This window comes from Bufo gargarizans, chromosome 1 (assembly GCF_014858855.1).
Source record: "Bufo gargarizans isolate SCDJY-AF-19 chromosome 1, ASM1485885v1, whole genome shotgun sequence".
NCBI lineage: Eukaryota > Metazoa > Chordata > Amphibia > Anura > Bufonidae > Bufo > Bufo gargarizans.
The window spans coordinates 501,367,429-501,389,969 of NC_058080.1; the positions used below are offsets into that span (position 1 = coordinate 501,367,429).

Consider the following 22,541-nt stretch of genomic DNA (forward strand, 5'->3'; position numbering starts at 1 on the left):
CTTATACGGCGAAAAATACGGTATATGCTCCCAATATAATGCAGGGCTGTTTTTTTGCCTCCCTGAGAGGTAAAATTTTGGCAGATCCTGTAGGTGACATACTGGTGGGAGGGGATTTCAACGCTACAATGGTTGAAAGTGAGGACCGTAAGCATTTAGACCAGTTGAGGAAAAAGGTTCATGGGAGGAGAGGGGTTTTGTCCTCCTTTACGGAGGACATTGCAGTGGTGGATGCCTGGCGGATCTCGCATCCTGATGACCGAGATTTCACCCGCTTTCTCCCATGCACAAATTTCATGGTCTCGCATAGACTACTGGTTTGCTAAACCGGAACTTCTCCCCAGAGTTAGTGGCGTGGCCATTGAAAATTTGGTGATCTCGGACCTTTCACCAGTGGTTTTGTCATTGGTGGATGTGGAACCGAGAGGGGCGGAATTAATCTGGAAATTCCCGTCTTTCCTGGCAGATGACGAGACTTTTGTGGAATTACTATGGGGTTGGTGGCTGGAATACAGCACTCTCAACCAGGAACATGAAACTGACCCTTTGCTTTTTTGGGAAGCGGGCAAGTCAGTTCTAAGAGGCAGGTTCATAGCGTATGTAACAGGCCTCAAGAGGGCTACTAAAATACAGTTTGTTAAGAGCAGCCAGGAAGTTCAGAGTTGTTACAGGGCTTTTGTGCAAGATCAAACAATAGAAAACAAAGGCAAATGGATTGCAGCTAGAAGGGATTTTGAGATTTGGGCAATGAGAAAGGAGGGTTTTCATAAAGCCAGGTGGGAATTGGAGCTGCATAAGTTTGGGGATAAGGCCGGCAGACTCTTGGCTAATTTGGCTAAGGGGCGCAGACAAACAACCCCAATCACTCATCTAAGAGACTCTATATAGTAAACCATCTGGTAGCGTAGTGGCAGAACCCAGCTTCCTAGATGGTTTAAATCTCCCGAAAATTACACAGGAGGATTTAGTTCAGCTCAATAGGCCCATTACAGAAGGGGAAGTACTGAATACGATATCACAATTACTTGGGAATTGGGCGCCGGGACCCGACGGGTATTCATGAGACTTTTATAAAGCTCTAAAAGTTCAAGTATCGCCAGTTTTATCTAAGTTGGGGAATGTTCTCTTACAGGGGGGAAGGCTGTCCACCCAAATGCACATGGCACATATACGCATGCTTCCTAAAGAGGGAAAACCAGCTGAGGATCCTGCGTCGTACCGACCGATTTCTCTCATTAACCAGGATGTTAAAATCCTTTAGAAACTTATGGCTAATAGATTAGCACGAATCCTCCCGAATTTGATCAGTCCACTACAGATTGGGTTCATTAGAAACCGTTCGGCGGTCACCAACATACGTCGGTCCTGGCGGTCTTGGATGAGGTGGGCCGGAGTAAAGGAGGTGGGTCGGCACCCTCCATAGTCACCCTAGACGCTGAGAAAGCCTTTGATAAAATACACTGGGAGTGGCTGGGGAGGGTGCTGGACAAGTTTGGGGTGAGGGGCTCCTTCAGGGAGTACCTTTCTCAGTTATACGCAACACCTATGGCCAGGATAGGCATGCAGGGCTTTCTTTCTGACCCCTTCAGCCTGCATAGGGGAACAAGGCAGGGTTGTCCCTTATCCCCCTTGCTATTCTATCTGGCTGTGGAGCCACTGGTTCGATTCTTAAATTCTGATGGTATTTTTCTGAGGGCATCAAAATGGGGGGCGTTGAATTGAAAGCAATTTTTTTCGCTGATGATATCCTCTTATTTATGGAAAACCCTGTTTCAGAACTACAAGTGGTACTGAACACCTGTAGCGGACTTTGGTCAGTTTTCAGGTTTCAAGATAAATATCTCCAAGTGCGCTCTCTTACAGATAAGGCGGGAGGGGACAAGATTAAGTCTGAGGAGTGATATAGGTGGAATACCAGTGGCCAAAGACTACATCACATACTTAGGGATCAAGATAGGTCCTAGAGCAGAGTCCTTATGCGGTTTGAACTATACCCCTCTTTTGAAAAAGGTGGCACTTGAGTTGCGAAAATGGCAGAATTTGCCCCTATCCCTACTAGGCAGAATTCATTTAGTCAAAATGATCAGTTTCTCCAGACTTCTTTATCCTCTCCGTCTGCCCTTGCTGATTAAGCATGTTGACATCAGCAGACTTCATGGTGAGGTGACATGCTTTATCTGGAAAGGTAGGAGACCAAGAATAAGTCTGAGGAAGCCGATGGCCCTTAAAATTAAGGGGGGAATGAATGTGCCTGACATCAGACTATATAACCATGCATGCCTTCTCAGACATATTATTGATTGGCTACGCCATACTAACTTCCACTCTGACTATGCTTTGGAGAAGGAACTTTGTGCACCGTGGGATCCTTGCCACTTGCTGCACACGGCCTTGAGAGCCCTCCCCATGCACTTACGGAACTCTATTACATTTCGTCACACTTGGGCAGCTTGGTGAACTATTAGGAAGAATTTGTGACTCTGCCAGAGGGTTTCGAAATATATGCCTTTGTGGGGACATCCCGAATTCGAGCAGGGTAGGAGTAATGCTCTATTTAAGGAATGGAAACAGAAGGGAATACTGACGACCCAACAGTTGTTACATACAACCGAGAATAGGTGGTTATCATATCAAGAGATTAGGGACATTTTCCGTCTGAGTCCTTTTCAAATAATTCAATACGCCCAGGTCAGTAAATTCCTGACTGATAGGCTGAGGGATGTTTCAAAGGAATCAACGAAAAATGAATTTGATAAAATAATACTAAGGGGTACAGGCTCACAGTCCATATCTCTCTTGTACTCCCAATTACGTGAGATTCTGGGGGATGGTCTGCCGCATCTGGCGTTCCGCCCATGGGCTCGTATCTTGGAGGATGATGAGGCAGGGGAGAAGATCTTAAAAGGGTGGGCTTTAAGGAGTTCAGTTATAAATGAAACATGGAGGGACACACATTTTAGGCTAATGCTATGCTTTCAATCTTCCGGCAGCTCCCAATAGCCGGACAGGCTCACTAGTTGCCAAAAATGTAAGACACTGTACACCGACCTATTCCATGGAATATGGTCTTGCCCTCAAATCCAAAGCCTGTGGAACCATGTTGCCCAGATAGCGAAGGATAGCTGGAATCTGACGGTCCCTTTGAACCCTATGGTGTTTCTGTTCCATTATTGGGAGGAACTGAAGGATGGAGTCCTTTTGGAGCGTAGATTGCCAGCCCTCTTTCATGCACTATGCATGGTAGCCAAAAGGAGCATACTGCAGCACTGGCTTCGGCCCTCTGTCCCCTCTAGAGATGACATTCTAACATATCTCAAAGAGTTACTGGTCTTGGAGCGTAGGGAGGTAGAAAGACATAAAGAAGGGAAGGGAGACAAATTTCTGAAGAGATGGAGAGGCTTCCTGTCACAGTTCTTCTCTGCTTCGGAAATTTAGAACATCATGAAACCTTTCACACTGACGAAGTGGTATCTAGAGGAGCAGCTGAAAGGGACGTTAGGTCGTTTGGCTTAATGACGTGTTTTTTGAGACGTTACTCATATCTTGACGTAATACCTTTTAACCCAGGTCTGTCAATTTGTATGGTAATTGCCGAGTTGGCAGCCTATGCCCAAGCAGGATGAAAGTTTGGTTTTATGTTTAGGGACTAGGGGCGGAGTAGGAATGGGGGGGTGGGAGGGGAAAGGGGTCTTCTTAGATCTGGGAGGGGGAGGGGGACTCTTAAATGAAAGGTTTTGAAAATTAATAATTGACATGGAGGTTTGAATTGTACGAATCTTTTGTTTTGTAACTGACTTTTTGTGAAATATTCATAAATGTCTGTTTTATGGAAATGATTTGTCTTGAACTTAATCTGTACATGTCTTTTCCTGGAAAAAAAAAAAAAAAAAAAAAGAGGAAGTTTTCCGGGGTTCCAGGATTTTTCTTTTATCTGGAAATGGGTTTTAACCGGCCCTTTCGTACTTTCAGAGGGAATCGAGAATCGGACAAAAAATCCAGAGATAACAAATTTAGGAACCAGAGGAAGGGTAGAAACCTACTTCTTCAACAAGTCCTTTGGGGATAAAAATAAACAAAAGCAACAATGACGCCAAATATCCAGTGGGGGGCAGACTAAAAAATGTCTTCATAGAATGGACCCAAATTTCATCAAGTTCTTGGATTCTAGACTTAATCCGCAGCAGTTTAAAATTAGAATTCCGTCTGGTCCCCCCAGCAAGATTCTTTATTACAAAAATTCAAACTTCAAGTCTAGGAAAATCTGCCATGGAAAAAGAGGTAAAAAATGTAATAGAAAAATCCGTTTTAATCCCGGTAATGGAGCAAGAGAAAGGCAAAGGGTTTTATTCCTCCCTATTTCTGGTAGAAAAACCAGATGGGTTTTTAAGAACAATTATAAACCTAAAGAAATTAAATCAGTTCCTGCAGTTCAAAAAATTCAAAATGGAAACTATCAGTTTAGCCATAAACCTTCTTTCGCCTCATTGCTTCATGGCAGTACTCGACCTTAAGGATGCGTACCCTTTCGGCCTATCTATGGCTCCAAGAGTATTCACGACAATAATCGCAATTATTTGCAGCCCAGGGAGAGGGATATTCTTTTTATTCCCTACCTAGACGATTTTTTAATTGTTGGAAAAATGCTTGCAGAACAGCGGTAGCAGAGGTAGTGAATAGTAATTCGGGGAAAAATCAAGACCACGTCCCACAAAGAGGCAGTCCTTTCTGGGATTAATTCTGGATTCGTCCCTCCAGAGATGTTTTTTGCCAGAGGAAAAAGTAAGTCTCATCCAAGAAAGAATCAGGGGCCTGATCAGAAACCCTGTATTTCAAAAAGGAAGGGGATGTCGATTCTGGGGTCTCTCACATCTTGTATTCCAGCAGTACGATGGGCACAGCTCCATTCAAGGGGACTACAATGGGAGATCTTGTCCCAATGGAAAGAAAGCAACTCTCTAGAGGTAAAGATAAAAATATCAAACCAGACCCTCCAGAACTTGACATGGTGGCTGGAAAGAGAAAATCTAATCCAGGGCGTTCCATGGAAAATGGAAGAAGTAATTTGTCTGACCACGGACGCAAGCCCATGGGGATTGGGAGCTCATATTCTGGAGGTCTCCCTTCAGGGCCTTTGGGGAAGTGTCCAAGAAAAAAGGTTCTTCAACCTGAAAGAGCTGATGGCCATACGTCTAGCAATGAACTCTGTCCTTCCCAGGCTAAAGGGAAGAGATTTAAGAATTCTAACGGACAACAAGACGGTAGTTTCATACTTGAGCAAACAGGGAGGCACAAAGTGCAGCACTCTAATGCAAGAAGCCTACAGAATCCTAAATCTAGCACATAGAGTATTTACTTCAATCTCGGCAGTCCATATCAAGGGCATCGAAAACAAACAGGCAGACTTTCTAAGTTGTGAGATCCTTTCTCAAACCAAGTGGTCTCTCGACCAATCCATTTTCAAAAAGATAACGGACCTCTGGGGGCAAACAGGCATAGATTTATTTGCGACTCACCAGAACAAGAAAGTAAAAAAATAATGTTTTCCCTAGATAAGACCGGATCCCCTTATGGGATAGATGCCTTGATTCAGAAATGGGATTTTCATCTGGCCTATGCCTTCCCTCCCTTTCCTTTAATTCCCTGTGTGTTGCAAAAAATCCAGGGAGAGAGGGCAAGGGTGATCCTCATTGCCCCCTTTTGGCCGAGAAGATCTTGGTTCACGTGGCTCCGGATCCTGTCGGTCTCTGACCCATGGGTGCTTCCGGAGATCCGGGGCCTGTTGAGCCAGGGACCATTATTGCATCCTCATATAAAGAACCTCCACTTAACTGCTTGGAACTTGAGAGGTACATGCTAAGGAAAAGGGTTTTTTCTGAGGCCCTAATTTCGACCCTTATTAAGATTAGAAAGAAGGTTACTGTTACCATTTATACTAGGGTATGGCAAAACTTTTTAGCCTTTGCACAAATCCAGATTAATAATATTCCATCCTCTGCTCCCATAAAATTGGTATTAGAATTCCTCCAAAAAGGGTTAGACCTGGGTCTAGCAGGTAGTACCTTTTTTAAAAGTACACGTCTCAGCCTTGTCAGCTCTTTTCAATCAGAAGATTGCAGCATGGTCCATGGGTATCTAGGTTTTTTAAAGCAGTTGACAGGTCTTCCTTGGTGTCATCAGTCAGGCCTTCTCCTTGGGATTTGGACATAGTCCGAAAAGCCTTAACTTGTCCCCCATTTGAACCTATAGATTTCATTTCCATAAAATGTCTCACCCTGAAACTATGTATCCTGGTTGCATTGACATCTGCCCGCAGAATAAATGTAATGCAGGCTATTTCCATTAACGATTCTTGAGGACAAGGTCGTGATTCGTCCTGACCCGGCTTTTCTACCAAAAGTCGCTTCCAAATTTCACAGATCACAAGAGATTACTCTTCCTATCCTTTTTTAAAAACCTGGTTCTGAGAAAGAAAAGTCCCTTCACTGCTTGGATGTCAGAAGGGCTTTAATTAACTATATTTCCCATACAAAAGAATGGCGCAAATCACTCTTTCTACTATTCCAAGGAGTGAATAAGGGAGGCGCAGCTTCAAGAAGTTCTATTGCCAGGTGGATTGTTTCGGCTATCTCTTTATCTTACCTGTCTTCAGGTTTATCTCCACCAATGGGTCTCAGAGCACATTCTACCAGGGCGGTGGCTACCTCTTGGGCAGAAAGATCCTTGGTTCCCATCGAGGATATTTGCAAAGCTGCCACCTGGTCTTCTCCTTCAACCTTTTATAGGCACTACCGTTTGGACTTAAATTCTTCTTCGGGGTCTTCCTTTGGTGAAAAGGTACTTCTATAAGCAAATCCGGGACGCTTGTGTGAAAGCATTCTGTATTAAGAATGCTATTATATTCCTTTTATAACCATGTTATAAGGGAAAATAATACAGTAAACTGACTTTAATCAATTTACTAACATCATCTCCTAGCAACCATGCGTGAAAATCGCATTGCATCCGCACTTGCTTGCGGATGATATGCGATTTTTCACGCATCCCCATTCATTTCTATGGGGCCTGCGTGAATAACTCAGAATAAAGAACATGCTGCGATTTTTCACGCAACGCACAAGGGATGTCTGAAAATCACCTCTCATCTGAACAGCCCCATTGAAGTGAAATGGTCCGGATTCAGAGCGGGTGCAATACGTTCACCTCATGCATTGCACCCGCACGGAATTCTCACCCGTGTGAAAGGGGCCTAATATGGCTGGAAACTGAGGCAGCTAAAGTTGGTGCTCTGTTAAAGTTAATTTCAGTGCTCGGGAGACTTTGGCAGAAATGGCTTATATTATAGCTGCTTTCCTTAAATTCCCTTATAACAGAGAAGGAAATGTAATGGAAAGAGGCCTAAAATTGCAAAGTCCAAGTTCCATGTAAACCTGGAATTAACATGTGATGGTGGATCAGAAGCTTATTCGCAAAAGGGAAAAGACTTTTAATTGTGCCTCATACGCATAAATAATTGGAGATTGCTGCCAATGTGCTCTGTTGAGTGAGTCACTTCTGGCAAGAGCAGACTACAGAGAGTGGCAGTTTGTGTGTGTTAAAACAGATTCAGCCTTGTTTTTATAAAGGCGGCATTCATGTATTCACAGCTACAGTACATGCACCCTAAACGCCCTCTTAAAGGAACGTCTACTTGAAAAAAAAATACCTATAGTTGTTTGTTATAGGCCAGACATGTAAAACTGTACACTGGAAAAAATAAAGATTAAATATACCTTTCTTGAACTGTAGTAAAAAATACCACCAAGATAAGCAGAAACGAGACATTTCCAGCATTTCTACCAAATTGTATCCAGAATATCTTGCTCTCCTAAACAGATTTGTGTTCTATAGTTGAGGCATGCTAAGGATACTTTTACATGGGCCAGGTTCAGTCTGAAATGAGCGCTGATCAATGAGATAACTAGTCCGTCAGTGCTTGTTTAAAGGACCTTTCACACTGGCTGATGCAAACTAAAAGGGGGACAGACTGTCATTAGTACAATAGTTCATCCCCATACAGTTTACATATTGGCGGCAGCACATCCCCTGTTTACACAGGAATATGTGCAGCTAACCAGCGATCTTTTCAACGCTCAGTCGGCAGATCTTCCCATATTAAAGGAACTTAATATTTCTTTTGAAATATTTCGCCGAGTGACAGAGAACCCTTATGTTTTTTGGAGACTAGGCTACTGAGTAAAGCTAAGATTTAATGCACACGGCCATGTCTGCATTCTAGTCCTCAAACAACGGCTCTGCAAGACAGATACAGATATGTTCTGTCTCACTCCCATCAACAGAAAGGACTACTCTCATTCACAATACGGACAATTATTGGATGTTTTCTATAACTTGCAGTACAGCCACACGGATCTGCAAAAAATCCAGATGTGTGCATGGTTGAATAGAAGTAAATGGGTTAGTGTGCTGGTACCAAGAGTAAGCCTGGAGACTAGCCAGAAAAAAAGAGGGCACTAACCCAATTGTCGGGTGGTTCCCTGCCAAATTACCCATTTTATTTAAGCAAGGAGACTTTAAAAGGATTTTCGAAGACTTTGGAACTGATGACATACAGTATTCTCTAGATAGATCTAATCAGTGGGTGTCCGACATCTAGGGCTCCCGCCAATCCTCTTATTGAGAAGGCACCAGTGCTACTTTTGAGCGCCGTAGCCTTCTCTTTGCTTTTACCAAGCACAGCGCCGTACATTGTATAGTGGCTGTGCTTGGAATCGCGCTCAGCACCATTCATTCAGTGCCGCTGCCTTCTCAAACAGCTGATTGGCGATGGTCCCGGGTGTCAGACCCCCACCAATCAGAAACCGATGACCTATCCAGAGGATAGTTCATGTGTTCTAAAGTCTCAGAAAACCCCTTTTAAGAAAGCTGTACTCCATTAATTATGAAATATGTAGAGCAATGTGCAAAGTAGAGTTTAGGCTTATTTCACATGGTTATATTGAGGATCTGTGTTGTACAGAGCCATAATAGGGGGCACATGGGGTCCTACTATGCCTTCTTTTTCCTCCCAATTCATATTCTGACTTGTTTCTGTTGCCTTTTAATGCCTGAGTTTTGCCAGGTGTATTGGAAATATGTAGAAAAGAATGTAACAAACATTTTGGTCTTAATATTGGCATATTAGCTGAAGAAAAATAATAAAAGAAGAAAACTGTGTGTGGGTTGAGTTGTATTGTCTAGAGTTTAACCTGTATTAATTATTTACTGTATAAAAACATCACTTATTACCATCACTGCTCTTATTTCCCATATTCTGTCTGCTAATATCAATTTAGAAATGGCTATGTCTGTGCCACCAAAATAATGGCCTTGAGGAAGATTTTGGAAGCTGCAGGAAAGAACACTGGCTTCACCAATGAGGAAAAAGGTAACTAGATACCACCTGTTCAGTACACCTCTATACTTGCTGTCCATGACTGCGTTGGAAGGTCTCCACAATTCATGTGACATGCTTTTACGGGGTTCATTATGATTGTGTGTATAAAGATGATCTTAAAGAAGTTATCCGGGAATAAAAAAAAAAATACTGAAGACCTATTCTCAGAATAGGTCATTAATATCTGGTCAGTGATGCTGCACCCTCTTCCTAGGCTTGTCATGTCCATTGGTCACCTGGCCTTTCTGCAGCTCACTCTGCGGAGTGCAGGGAGTTGGACCCACACCAATCAGATATTGATGACCTATCCTAAGGATAGTTGAACAGTCTATATCTTAAGGAATAAAAGAATAAAGCTACCTTGTGCTCTACCAGTGATTGGGCACTTGCAGACTGGAAAAAATCCAAGTTCAGGTGTGTGGCTCCAGAAGTATAAAGGGCAGTGTCTTAAATCAAATGGCTGTTATCCACTGCTACATTTACATCTTCCATTTCGACTCCCCGTTTCAATTCAAGGAAATAAAGACATATGCGCACATTTACTAATACTGTCTAAAAGTAAGACTTAGACAGTCTTAAACTGCACCAAATTTATCACAGTGGCTGATGCTGGATGATAAATTTGGCACACCTATATACTGTGTAGTCTAACTTTACACCACTTGTTTTTTTTTTTGGCTTAGTTTACTTCAAAAATGCACCTAAATGTTGGCACTTTTTTTTGGAGCACACAGTTTTTTTTCATGTGAAGCTGTGCTCCCTTGTCATATAAGGGTTAAAAAAAAGCGTCTAAAACAGCTTAAAGAGGACCTTCCATCGGTCCAAACATTGTGAACTAAGGCTACTTTCATACTTGCGACAGTGTGATCCGGCGGGCAGTTCCGTCGTCGGAACTGGCCGCCGGATCCGCCGATCTGCCACTGACTGAAAGCATTTGTGAGACGGATCCGGATGCGGATCCGTCTCACAAATGCATTGCAAGGACGGATCCGTCTCTCCGCTTGTCATGCGGACCGACGGATCCGTCTTGTACATTTTTCTCATTTTTACCGATCTGCGCATGCGCATGCCGGAACGACGGATCCGGTATTCTGAATGCCGGATTCGGCGCTAATACATTCCTATGGGAAAAAATGCCGGATCCGGCGTTCAGGCAAGTCTTCAGTTTTTTCCGCCAGAGAGAAAACCGTAGCATGCTACGGTTTTCTCTTTTGCCTGATCAGTCAAAACGACTGAACTGAATACATCCTGATGCAAACTGAACGGACTACTCTCCATTCAGAATGCATGGGGATAAAACTGATTAGTTCTTTTCCGGTATAGAGCCTCTGTGACGGAACTCTATGCCGGAAAAGAAAAACGCTAGTGTGAAAGTACCCTAAGTGTCATGATCTGTACAGCAGCGCCCAGGGATCTCACTGCACTTACTATTATCCCTGTGCGCTGCTCCGTTCTGCCACTTTGTCCTCCGGTATGTTCGGTCACTTTGTTATAGTAGGCTTAGGGGACTTGGTTATAGTAGGAGGAGACTTCCCTTGTTCTCCTGGGCGTCTCCTTCTCCCAGGCTGTAGCGTTGGCCAATCGCAGCGCAGAGCTCACACCCTGGGAGTTTCTTTTTTCTCCCAGGTTGTGAGCTCTTCGCTGCGATTGGCCAGCGCTACAGCCTGGGAGAAGGAGACGCCCAGGAGAACAAGGGCGGTCTCCTCCTACTATAACCAAGTGACCGAACATACCGGAGGACATAGCGGGAGAACGGAGCAGCGCACAGGGATAATAGTAAGTGCAGTGAGATCCCTGGGCACCGCTGTACAGATCATGACACTTAGTTCACAATGTTTGGACCGATGAAAGGTCCTCTTTAATAAATGTGATACAACCCTGCGCCCTGCTGCTCTATTTATTCTCTATGAGATTGCCAGAGATATCAAAGCACTGTACTCTGCTCTCTGCAGCAGTCCTGTAGAAGATGAATGCATTGGCAGGGTGCATGATCGGCCTGCTGCTAGATCAGGATGGAAATATGGGATCCCTGTTCTCATGGCTGGTGGGGGTACTCCCCGATTAGATAGCTATTCCCCTTTAAAATCCAGGTCCATGTGGTGAATACTGCTGTTTGGTTACCAACCATTTCAAGTTTTCCTGGGCCGACTTCATTTGGGACATGAACGGCATAGACTACAAATAAAAACTATTATTTGTAATCTATGATGTTTTGTTGCTGTTAAATATTGAGTATTATGAATAATTATTTAATGCAAAATCATTGAGTGCTAAGAGGAATGTTATACATGGAACACATGCACAGCAGAAGATGTGAGTTGAGCAGTACCAAACAGCATTTGATATGCCGATGATATATGCTCGTTTGTGAGTATAATAAGCTGCACAGCACTATGACTGAAAGAGCGAGATGAAACGGAGGATTAGATGTAGCGGTGGTTAACAGCCTGGAGGGATTTCTGCCTCTGGGGCCACACACCTGACTTCGGATTGTATTCTAGTTTGCAAGTGTCTAATCACTGGTAGAGCACAAGGTAGCTTTATTCTTTTATCCTGTGGAGGAAAGTGGATTCTGCTCTTTGCCCTACCCGGTGGGCCAATGTAGATTTGTGTGTTTTAGAAAAAAGGAACTCCCGGAAAACTCCTGGAATGGAGGTGTAGTAGTCATCCCACACCAGCTGTTGTGAACTACATCTTCCTGCCTGCACACTTGGTCAGCTGTTATCGAAATGCCCATAGTTTGAAAACACCTGGAGTGCTGTAGATTACTGGCCCCTGGTCTAGAGTTTACACATCATTGGAGATTATATGGTTCCTGTAGGGACAGCTAATACAAAGATAAAGGGCACTAAGCATACAGGTGGAGATTTTTCCTGTTAGATTGGCACTACTGTTTAATCCATAGGAGATTACTGTAGTTATAATAAGTTTTGCTAAATTGTAAAATATGTCAGTGATCTAACCTCTGCTCTTGCTTTTTAGATCCTGAGGAATTTCTAAATCACTTGTTCCAAGTCCTTAGGGTGGAGCCCCTCTTTTATATTAGGTATTTAAGTAATCATTTTAGGGTCAATACCACATGGTAACCCTTGAATAGTCCTGCTTTTATCTTTATCTTACTTGTGGTTCACCATTTTAATAGTTTTGATTCTGAGCCTTTATTTTCCTCTTGATGACTACCTTTCTTCTATGTTTTTCACTCACTGTTCTTGCCGGCCCCTCCAAAAATATGGTCAAGTATGGTGCTACAGTACAATGAGCATAACAGATCATTATTAAAGGGGTTGTCCGCGTTATGGAAATAAAATTATATATAGCACTGTAAATCTGAGGGACAGCAATATATAACTGACCTAAGCCAGTTTTTAGGTAAAAAAAAATAATTATATTTCCTCATTTCCCTTGTTGTCTTCTGGCCCTTTGTTTACCTGCAATAACAACAATCTCTAACCCTTCCCCTGCTCTGCAAAGGGAGTGAATACAAGTGCTGCCCTGAGTGACATGTCTGCCTGCCGGGATACTCAGCAGCATGTTGTATGTGTAGGACTACAACTCCCAGCTGTACAATGAGACTGCTGATACACACAGGATCTTCTCCATACCCGTTCTTGTGCAGAACCCCTCTAGTCTGTCAGCTTCTGTGCCCAGCAATTGTCTTCTCACTGCCTACAGCTGCTCAGTAAAGCCTTCAGCCCTGAGTTTGTGCTCCTGAAGGGGTTACTCTGTCCTGAAGTATCCAGTGGGAGGGAGACACAGGGCAGACAGCAGCAGCACAGTGACTTCTCGTGTACAAACTCATATCTGCTCTCTCAGGCTTGTGCACCAAACATTATCAGAGCAGGGAGAGAGGCTGACATCACAGGTCATGTGACCCTCAGTGAAATCTGAGAAAGGAGCAACTATAGATGCAGTAAGTGCATGGTAAAGCTGTTACATTTGATTAAACCTACAAAAGACAAAAAAAAACTCGGACAACCCCTTTAAGGATGTTTTTATGTTTACTGTTTTGTGAGTAAGAATCAATTTTCTATTGTATTCTCTTGGGAATTCTGTCTTCATTTTTAAATGTCTTAAAAGGCATCTGTCAGCAATTTTGTACCTTTGAAAATGACTTGTTACATGTGAGCTTGGCAGCTGAAGGCATCTGTGTTGGTACCATGTTCATATCTGCTTTTATTTCTGAGAAAAATTCAGTTTTTCTATATGCAAATTAGCCTCTAGGAGCAACGGAGGTGTTGCCATTGCACCTAGAAACTGCTCTCTTTACCGCTATCATGCCCTCTGCACTTTCATTGATTTGGTAGGGCAGTGAAAACTTGATCAGGCCTGCCTGGCCCTGTCAGTCAAATTGCAGAGGGCATAGCATTTGCAAAGAGAGAGCTGAGCCTCTAGGTGTACTGGCAACACCCCCATTGCTCCTAGATGTTTATTTGCATAGCTTAAAATGTCATGTTTCTTAGCAATTCAGAGACATATGAACATGGTCAGCCTTTAGCTGCCAAGTGCACATGTAACAGGTCAGCCAGTGTCATAGGTACAAATCTGCAGACAGATGTCCTTTTAAAAACGATTAGTTAGATCTGAATATGTCTAAACCTGGGCACAGCCGACAGCTATTCCTCTTGGAAACCTCTTCCTCTGTGTATGTATTTTCAGGAGAGGGGGAATGAGACACTGCCAGACACCTGTTAGTGGCAGCTTATCTACCTTGAGAACAAATCAGTTGTTTAAATCCTGACATCTGCTGTCGGAAGGCAGTAGAAGTTCGGAGTCTCCCTTTTTCTTCATAAACATTCTACATGGTGGAAGTTGTTGACTTATTCAGAGACCTATAGATGAAATAGAAACTGAAAAATGTTATATTCATAAGCATTTTTATTAATTATGGTCTCAATGAGTGTAAATAATGTGAAGAACCACCAGACCAGAATGAGTTTCTTAGATCATTCTGAAAGTATTTGTGTGAAAACAGCCTTTGGTGGACAGAGGCCTTTTTATAATTTGTCTTCTGACTCAATAGAACAGCAAAGAAAAAGCCCCAAGGTTGTATATTCTATCAAATTTTCATGGAGAAGAAGCAGTCAGTGGATGTACCCTCAGTGCAGCAGTTGCTTGAATGGTCCATGGTTACTGGTGATCTCAAGTTTACGGAGGTAAGATATCATCCTGCTTTTCCAAAGTCTTTGCTTATGGTGCTAGAGCCTCTGATTCAACAAATATGGGTATGGTATCTTATTTTGTGGAATGCAGTGACATATCAATGTAGACAACGAGTCATTTTTTAGGATTATATACCTCAATATTTTGAAGGATGTAAGACACTGAAAGTGGGGGGAGGCATTACAGAAGCATTACACAACCTCAGGATTCCCCCACCACAGCCGTTCTGACACTGCTCTGTTTTTTGCTTCTTTCTACTACGTTCAAGCTTTTTGCAGAAATTATCCCTGAACCTGATAACCCAATATACCTCCCTAATTCCTGGCATTGAAATGGTAAACCACAAGACCCTCCAACTCTATCGGCTGATACAGTTAGGTCCCTCTACATCATGGATGTCAAACTCATTGCCCTCCAGATGTTGCAAAACTACAACTCCCATCATTCCCTGATAGCTGTAGTATGCCCAGGCATGATGGGAGTTGTAGTTTTGCAACAGCTGGAGGGCCACGAGTTTGACATCCCTGCTCTACATGGACCAACTGACCAGGCAATTATTGCCTGGTCATGAGCAGAGGAGAGATCTACATTCATATTGCAGCAATCATCTCTACTCTATGGGAATGACTGATCACCACAGCAATAGTTTGTCCCCATAAAGATGACATCCTGTACATACAAATGACTACTGCAGCCAGTCACTGGCCTCAGCATTTTCGCACCATCATGTATGGTCATGTGGCAGAATTGTATGTCACCACTGCAGGAAAATAAAGATCGGTGGGGAACACCTGCTCTTAGCTTTATTTGTAAAACTCTCAAACAACCTTATTAATGTCTTTATTATATACAATTTGTCATGTCCTAGAGTCTTGGCAAATAATTACCCCATGTTCTGACAGGTTCCCTCTTGCCTTATCATTCAAATGCCCAGGAATGGAAAAAACTTCAAGATGTTTAATACCATTATTCCAACCCAACAGCTGGATATAACTGATCTTCTAGAAGACAGTAAGTGCTAATGAAAAAAAGAATAAAATAAGATGCGAGTCAACGATCCAGAACTGAGACATTATCATTATCATATGACTGTGATGACATCCAGTATAGTACACAATACATGCATAACCTCTTATTTTCAGAGGTGTGTTTTTAGGCAGTATACAGGAATTTACTCCCTAAATCTGTATTCATTTGTTAAAGTAGCACTCCCACAAAAACCTTTTATTCTCTGACCTGTTAGAATAGTGCAAGAAGTAATCTGTAGTGAATGTAATCTTCTTATCAGTGACTGTATTTGTGAGTTATCCGCTCCCTTTTAATTTTTAGTTGTGTCATGTAACCAACTCTGATCACCAACTGACACAGGACAGGACATCAGTTACTTCTCTATTCATTCCTATGAGACCGACATTGAGGCTTCCGTAGGAATACACAGAGAAACTCACTTCCTGTCCACACATAAGATGCTGTGTTGTTTGGAAAGTCTGATTGATGGTCACATGACACAGCTGAGGATCAGAAGGGAGGGGATAACTCGCAACTACAGCCACTGGTAGGAAGATTACCTTCACTACAGATTACATCATGGACCTTTCTAGCAGGTCAGAGAATAACATTTTTGTGGGAGTGCAACTTTAAGTTTATTGCGTCTATAGTGTTTTTGAGATACATGACAACCTTAAAGGGGGTTTTCAAGACTTTTATACTGATGGACCTATCCTCTGGAAGGGCCATCAGTATTTGATCGATGCGGGTCCGATACCAGGGACCTGCGCCAATCAGCTGTTTGTGAAGGCACCGTTGCTCACAGTAGCGCCATGGCCTTCTTCCAGCTTGGCCTTGGCAATATGACGTCACCTTCATCAGTCACATGGCCAGAATAACTTGATATGTAGAAGTGTTCATATCAAGTTATTACCACATAAAGTAACACGTGTCAGATTTGAAAAATGAAGCTGTTCCTTTTGTCCTTAAGGGGTTTAACCAGACATATAAGGGGTTTAACCAGAAATATAATGACACCGTTCACTTAGTGATCTGTTACTTCATTGTAGAAAAAAAGTACTGATCCATATGCAGACAACTGGTTGGGTGGACCCAAGCCACTCCTTTTTCTTGATTGACAGGGTCCGTTTCCTATATCATCATCTTGCCTGGCCCTGACAGTCAAAAAGAGGCAGGGGCTGGTGGAGGAAGCAGGAGGAGTAAGGGTTCATAGAGTGTCTTAACTGCACTTAACTGCTCATTTGCATACATGTTAAGTACTTTTTCTCCAGATTGAAGCACTGGATCGCTAAGTGAAAGGTATTTTTACCTCGAGCTGAGGTAACTCTACAAGGCATAGTCCCTGGTCTAACTGACTTTCCTGGTAACAGATTCCCTTTAAAGTTTTATTCCTATGTCAGCCTTTAATGGCTGTGATGGGAATAACCAGAGTAAATGCTGGTTGGGTATAGGGAGAGTTATGGAAACCTCCAAGCAGGCTGCACTTTGCTATTTCTGTAACTTCCATAGCAGTGGACTCCCAAATTACCAGAAACGGCATCGCTTTCTATGCTACATTGCTTGTGTTTACTGCTACTATGGCAGTTACGACAACAGCGAATGTTTCTGTAACTCCGGCCGGTGCCTACTCTAGTTATTAGCATAGCAGCCATGAAAGGAGAGATGGGTATAGCCCTTTTAAAGGTGGTTTGAACTGTTAAACCAGCCACAATGCCTTTTAGGACTAGCTCAATTAAATGTACGGCCGAGGTGGGAATACTCCTTTAAAGGTGACACCTGCAAAAGACATGACTACAGAGCAGCATTGTAATGATCTAGCCCAGATACTGCTTTGGAAATATCTCCCTCTGCTGGTGAGACTGCCTTACTATACTACATGCTGACACTCACCAAGGGAGAAGGATTTCCTTTGGGAATTACTATAGTCACATTTGTTATGTATGAGTATTTATAATATGACTATTATCTTTTTTTTTTTTTTTTTTTTACGTTTATTGGCATTCAGTTTTTATAAGAAAGCTATAGGTGATTGGAATCTAACCTAAAGAACATACAAGATCACTTACACAGCATTTCATGGTTTGTTATAATAATTATTTGATATACACACAGTTATGATTGTTTTTAATATTCTAGATGCCTTTTAGATCATTTTCCATCCAGCTTTTCTGCTACAATTTTTATTTTAGGTCATCGTGAAAAATCATCCTTATAGCACAAGTTGCACAATGTTAATATATCTTATATCTCTCACATTGTTAGAGGGAAACGAAAATATAAAATGCTACTGGAAACAGGCAGGGACTGAGGTGAGCTGAAACACTAGGAAACGCAACAGGAGGGAACTTCTTAGTTGAAGAATTCACCTATTTTTGGGCTAAACAGCCATGTGGACATATGGTCATGGAATGCACGGAGTCATTTCCGTGTTTTGCGACCCCATTGAAGTCAATGGTTCCGCATACGGGCCGAAAAAAAGACAGAGCGGACACAGGAAAATAAAACGTTTGCGTGCATGAGCCCTAAAGCAGACATTTCTCTTGTTTCTTGACTGATTCTGTTTGCAATGAACAAAAAGTACCATTGACTTGGAACGTTGTGGTAAACGGCTATGTCTGGATAACATTACAGTCAGAATATAGTGTATGAAAGACGGCTGATGGGAAGGAGATATATGTATTATATGTACATATTCTAAGATACTGTACTATATCCTGTTCTTTTTCATATCTGCAGCCCCACGTCAGTGTTCAGTCTGCCAGTCTCTAGCAGTTGTGGAATGCCTTGATTGCTACGAGGATCTCGGGATAACACCAGGACAAATAAAACAGTATTGTGCCATCTGCAACAAGCAGGTACTACATTTCTGTGTGGTTAATCAGACTGAAATAATCGATTGTAGTGGTCTGGAAAACATTGATCTTTTTAGTCATAATTAACTTTTCCTTATGGATAGGTTCACCTTCACAGGCAAAGATGTGGCCACCAACCAAGAAACCTCAGTGTCCCTGAAAATCTGAATGGCCAAGCTGTGCTACAGAGACAGAGTTTACAGCTCTATGCTGTGTTATGTATAGAAACAAGTCATTACGTGGCTTTCATTAAAATGAACTCTGACAATCGTCCTCTGTGGGTTTTCTTCGATAGCATGGCTGATCGGGAAGGTGAGTTCCAGCTCTATGGTATGATCCAGTCTGCGAGTTCTCGTTATACTTGTGCACACTTCCTGCAAAACTACCCATATCCCATCATAAAATCCCTATACCCTTCATCAGTAAATCTTGATTTCTGACACTCCATTTTATCACATTTATTCCCTTGGGTCTTTTTTTTTCCTCATTTTAGGAGGACAGAATGGCTTCAACATCCCTCGCGTAACTCTTTGCCCAGAAGTGACTGAATACTTGGAAATGACCGCTGAAGAACTACAGCAAGAAGACCCAAAGACTATGCCAACATATGCCCGACGTCTACTTTGTGATGCTTATATGTGTCTGTATTACAGCCCTGACCTAAGCCTGTACAAATGAGTCAGCAGTTGATTCAGGGAACTATTTCACTGACTTCATAATGGCACGTAATTTCCTTAGAAAATGTATCACTTCCACAAAAATACAAAAGAGCTTCTCTTTGCACCAGGTAACTCCTGCAATAACTTTTGGGGCTGGATCCCAGTTTTTTACCTTCATTGTGACAATAACATTCTATCAGATGCAGATTTATTGCTTGGATTAAAAATATTTTTTTTACATTTATGGAGTCTCTTTTAAGTTTGTTTTTTTTGGCATGTAACCAAACCCATCATTATGCCTCCTCCATTGAAACACATTACACCTGCTATCTGACAAGTTCTGGATGTCAGAAGTCAAGGGCATTGTTTTTTAATGGAGGAGGCATGGTGCATTTAAACTAGTGGCTCTTTAGCTGCAGCAATTTTATGGAAGGGAGCACCCTGTGAACATAAGAGTAAGCTAGCACAGAAAGTGAAGATGTAATAGTTATTAGCTTCAATCGTAATCGCCATTAGAATTTATTGGTATATTTCTGAAATAAAGTGCCCACCCACTAAAATTCTAACCCAATCAATAGTTGGTATAGAGTCATAAAAAAGGCCCTATTTCTGCATCAGATTTAACATCCATCCTGAGCCCCTGTGATAAATCTGGTGCAGGTCTAGACAGCCTGTCTAAGCTTACGCCATTTTTAGGATTAGTAAATATGGGCCAATGCTCTGAAACTCTTGACAGCTAAAGGTTATTTTAATGCAGTTCCTGGCTTTGGTTTCAAAAACAGATCATAAATAGAGCATAGATTAACTGGGATTCTATTTATTTTTTTATCCAATCCAATCCTGATTTTGGCTTAAAAACTTTGGCTTAAAAAAATAAATAAAAAGAAAATTAATTTGGAAAACCAGCGTAAGGACTTCGTTTTTTGAAGGAGGATTTGAGACAGATTTCCCTGCAAGTTTCTCAGCCAAAGCCAGAAGTGGATTTGAAACGAATGGGAAATATAAAGGAAGGTTTTATACTACAGACAAGCAAACCTTTAGAGATTAGATTCGGTTCCAATTCGCCACATTTTTTAAAAGGTTCAGTTTGGACCCCAATCGATGAATCACGAACCAAAGTGGCTCCAGTTGCCCAGGAAATTGGTATATAACACCCTCTAGTCTCCTAGGACACAGAATTTGTCTGTAATTTTTAAATGAAGTAATTTTTGCTTTTTCTCCCCCTCTGGCCCCTTTCAGATGGGCAAGTTCCACGCATCGAACTCGTGGCATCTCCCTTCCTGATCTGCCAGCACTGACGGGGTCACATAGCATTGTATTGATTTATGATGCTATGTAACCCTTAGAGGTCTGGAATGTATTTTATAACATGGACATAATGCTGTGTTATACTATACATTCCAGAACTGCAAGGGTTACATAGCATCATAAATAAATATAATGCTACGCGACCCCGTCAGGGCTGGGAGGTCAGGACAGGAGCAGCTGCATACTCAGTAGTAGTAGTAGTAATGGTGGTAGTAGTGGCGGAAGCATAGCATTAATAGTAGTGACAGTAGGGAATTAGTAGAAAGGAGTAGTGGAGGTGGCAGCAGCCATATGGTAAATGTTGGCAGGCAGCAGCTGTACAGAACATGATGGTAGGCAGGCAACACAATGGAAGGCAGACAGCAACAATGGCAAGATGGTGCACCCTCAGCAAGGCCAGATCTATTCATCAGCCTCAGCTGGAGTGTGAAAATCCTCCTGAATCCTGAGGCTTGGTTTATTTTGACAAAAGTGATTTTTGGACATGGGCAGAGGACAGCTAGGTCTGTTTGGGTCCATGCAATGCTGAAAACCCTTTCTGAGATGACACTGGAGGGTGAGCAATAAAGAAGATTGAGGGCAAACTGTGCCAATTCAGGCCACTGTTCCAGTCTGCCTGCCAGAAGTCGATGAGGTTAGGGAATAGGGTATGCGCCGGAGACAGGCCAGAGTCTAGGTAGGCCTGAACCTGGGCATTTAGGTCCCTTTCAAAGGGAGGAAATCATTACCCCATTTTCTTTTTCTGAAGACAGAAAGGACTCCACTTAAAAAGGCTTCTGTGGCTGCAAGAAGGAGGATCAGGAGAAATGTTGTGATCCCTGGCTCCAAGGCACAGTGTCATACCCAAAAGTTGACTCTGTCATCCTGCTGTAACTGAGAGGAAGAGTGAGACATCCAATCCACAATCTCCTCAATGATAATTAGGGATGAGCAAAAAACTTTGTTGTATCACTGCACAGAGTTCCTGCTTCGTATAGTATTAGAATGTATTGGCTCCAATGAGCCAAAGTTATTACTTTGTGAAGTCGCGCATGTAATAACTTCATGAATTATTACTGTAAAAAAAAAACTTTGTATCGAACTCGGGTAACCGTACTGCCCATGGATGCGGCCTGGCTACCGCAAGGGAGACCAGGAGAAGGACTAAACTTTTGTTGTGGTAGCTGGCTGCCACCTCTGTTTGACCACGGGATGAGGTAATGCTTCTTCATGTAGTTAAATATAGCTGGTGCCTATGTTTGTGTTTGACTGCCCATGGCTTACTTTACTCTTGCAGAGCTTGCACAGGTCAATGGTTCTGTCTTCTGGCAGCTTGGAGAAAAACTGTTAGGCAGGAGATACTGGTGCAGAGCTAGAGACAATCAAGCTTGGCTTAGCTCTGGCCCATTTAGGGTCTAATGCACCAACAGTGTCAGCAGCATCACCAGTTTCCAAAGCAGATACAGCCCTGGCAGTTCTTTGGGAGGTACGTTACCTCTGCTCCTTATCGATGTCGCTGCCGCCACACTCGTTCTCTGATGTTACCTCCTCAACACTCCAATTTGGCTCTCAGCTCATGTCCGACACGCAATCTGAGACCTCGCCCTCCCTGCGAATTTTATCAGACTGTGAAATATCATGGTGGGCTATTGGCCTTCCCGATTCCCTGCTTTGTATTTTCCCCGACTGCCAACGTCGCTGCCCCAATGCCAATACCCTGGCTAGGGGGTGCCACCATTGCCATCACCAACGCAGCTATGTACAGGGTCCCCCGCCTTCTGAACCTCTTCAAAATGCTGACTGCTCTTACACAAGTCTTAAACCGGAAGATAAGAAAAGGGCAGTGAAGACTCCACTGAAAGGCTTCTTTGGGGCTGCAAGGAGGAGGACCAGGAGGAATCCTGTGATCCCTGCCTCTAAGGCATGGTTTCAGACCCATAACTCGCCTCTAAATCATCCTGCTGTAACTGAAAGGAGGGATGAGCGAGCCCTCCAATACACAATCTCATCCTCAATGATAATGTTATGCCTTTCTGAAGCCAGGGAGAACTGCAGCCTCCTACTACTTTTGGCTGGATAGCTGGTGCTGCTACAACCCACATTCTGGCTCTGGGAGTATAAGGCTTGGTCCTGGGTCTTTTC

General features: G+C 42.8%; 1 protein-coding gene across 1 annotated transcript in view; it reads left to right on the top strand.

The window, feature by feature from the left end:
• The window catches only part of LOC122924007 (ubiquitin carboxyl-terminal hydrolase CYLD-like), a 69,086-nt gene extending 49,734 nt beyond the window's left edge, over positions 1-19,352 (top strand). Inside the window, exons 9-15 of the mRNA XM_044274933.1 lie at positions 9,333-9,424; positions 12,416-12,479; positions 14,454-14,586; positions 15,496-15,604; positions 18,338-18,456; positions 18,558-18,765; positions 18,947-19,352. Coding sequence (XP_044130868.1) covers positions 9,333-9,424; positions 12,416-12,479; positions 14,454-14,586; positions 15,496-15,604; positions 18,338-18,456; positions 18,558-18,765; positions 18,947-19,131 — 910 coding nt within the window. The 3' untranslated portion in view covers positions 19,132-19,352. The remainder of the gene's footprint in view (positions 1-9,332; positions 9,425-12,415; positions 12,480-14,453; positions 14,587-15,495; positions 15,605-18,337; positions 18,457-18,557; positions 18,766-18,946) is intronic.
• The last annotated feature ends 3,189 nt before the right edge of the window (positions 19,353-22,541 follow it).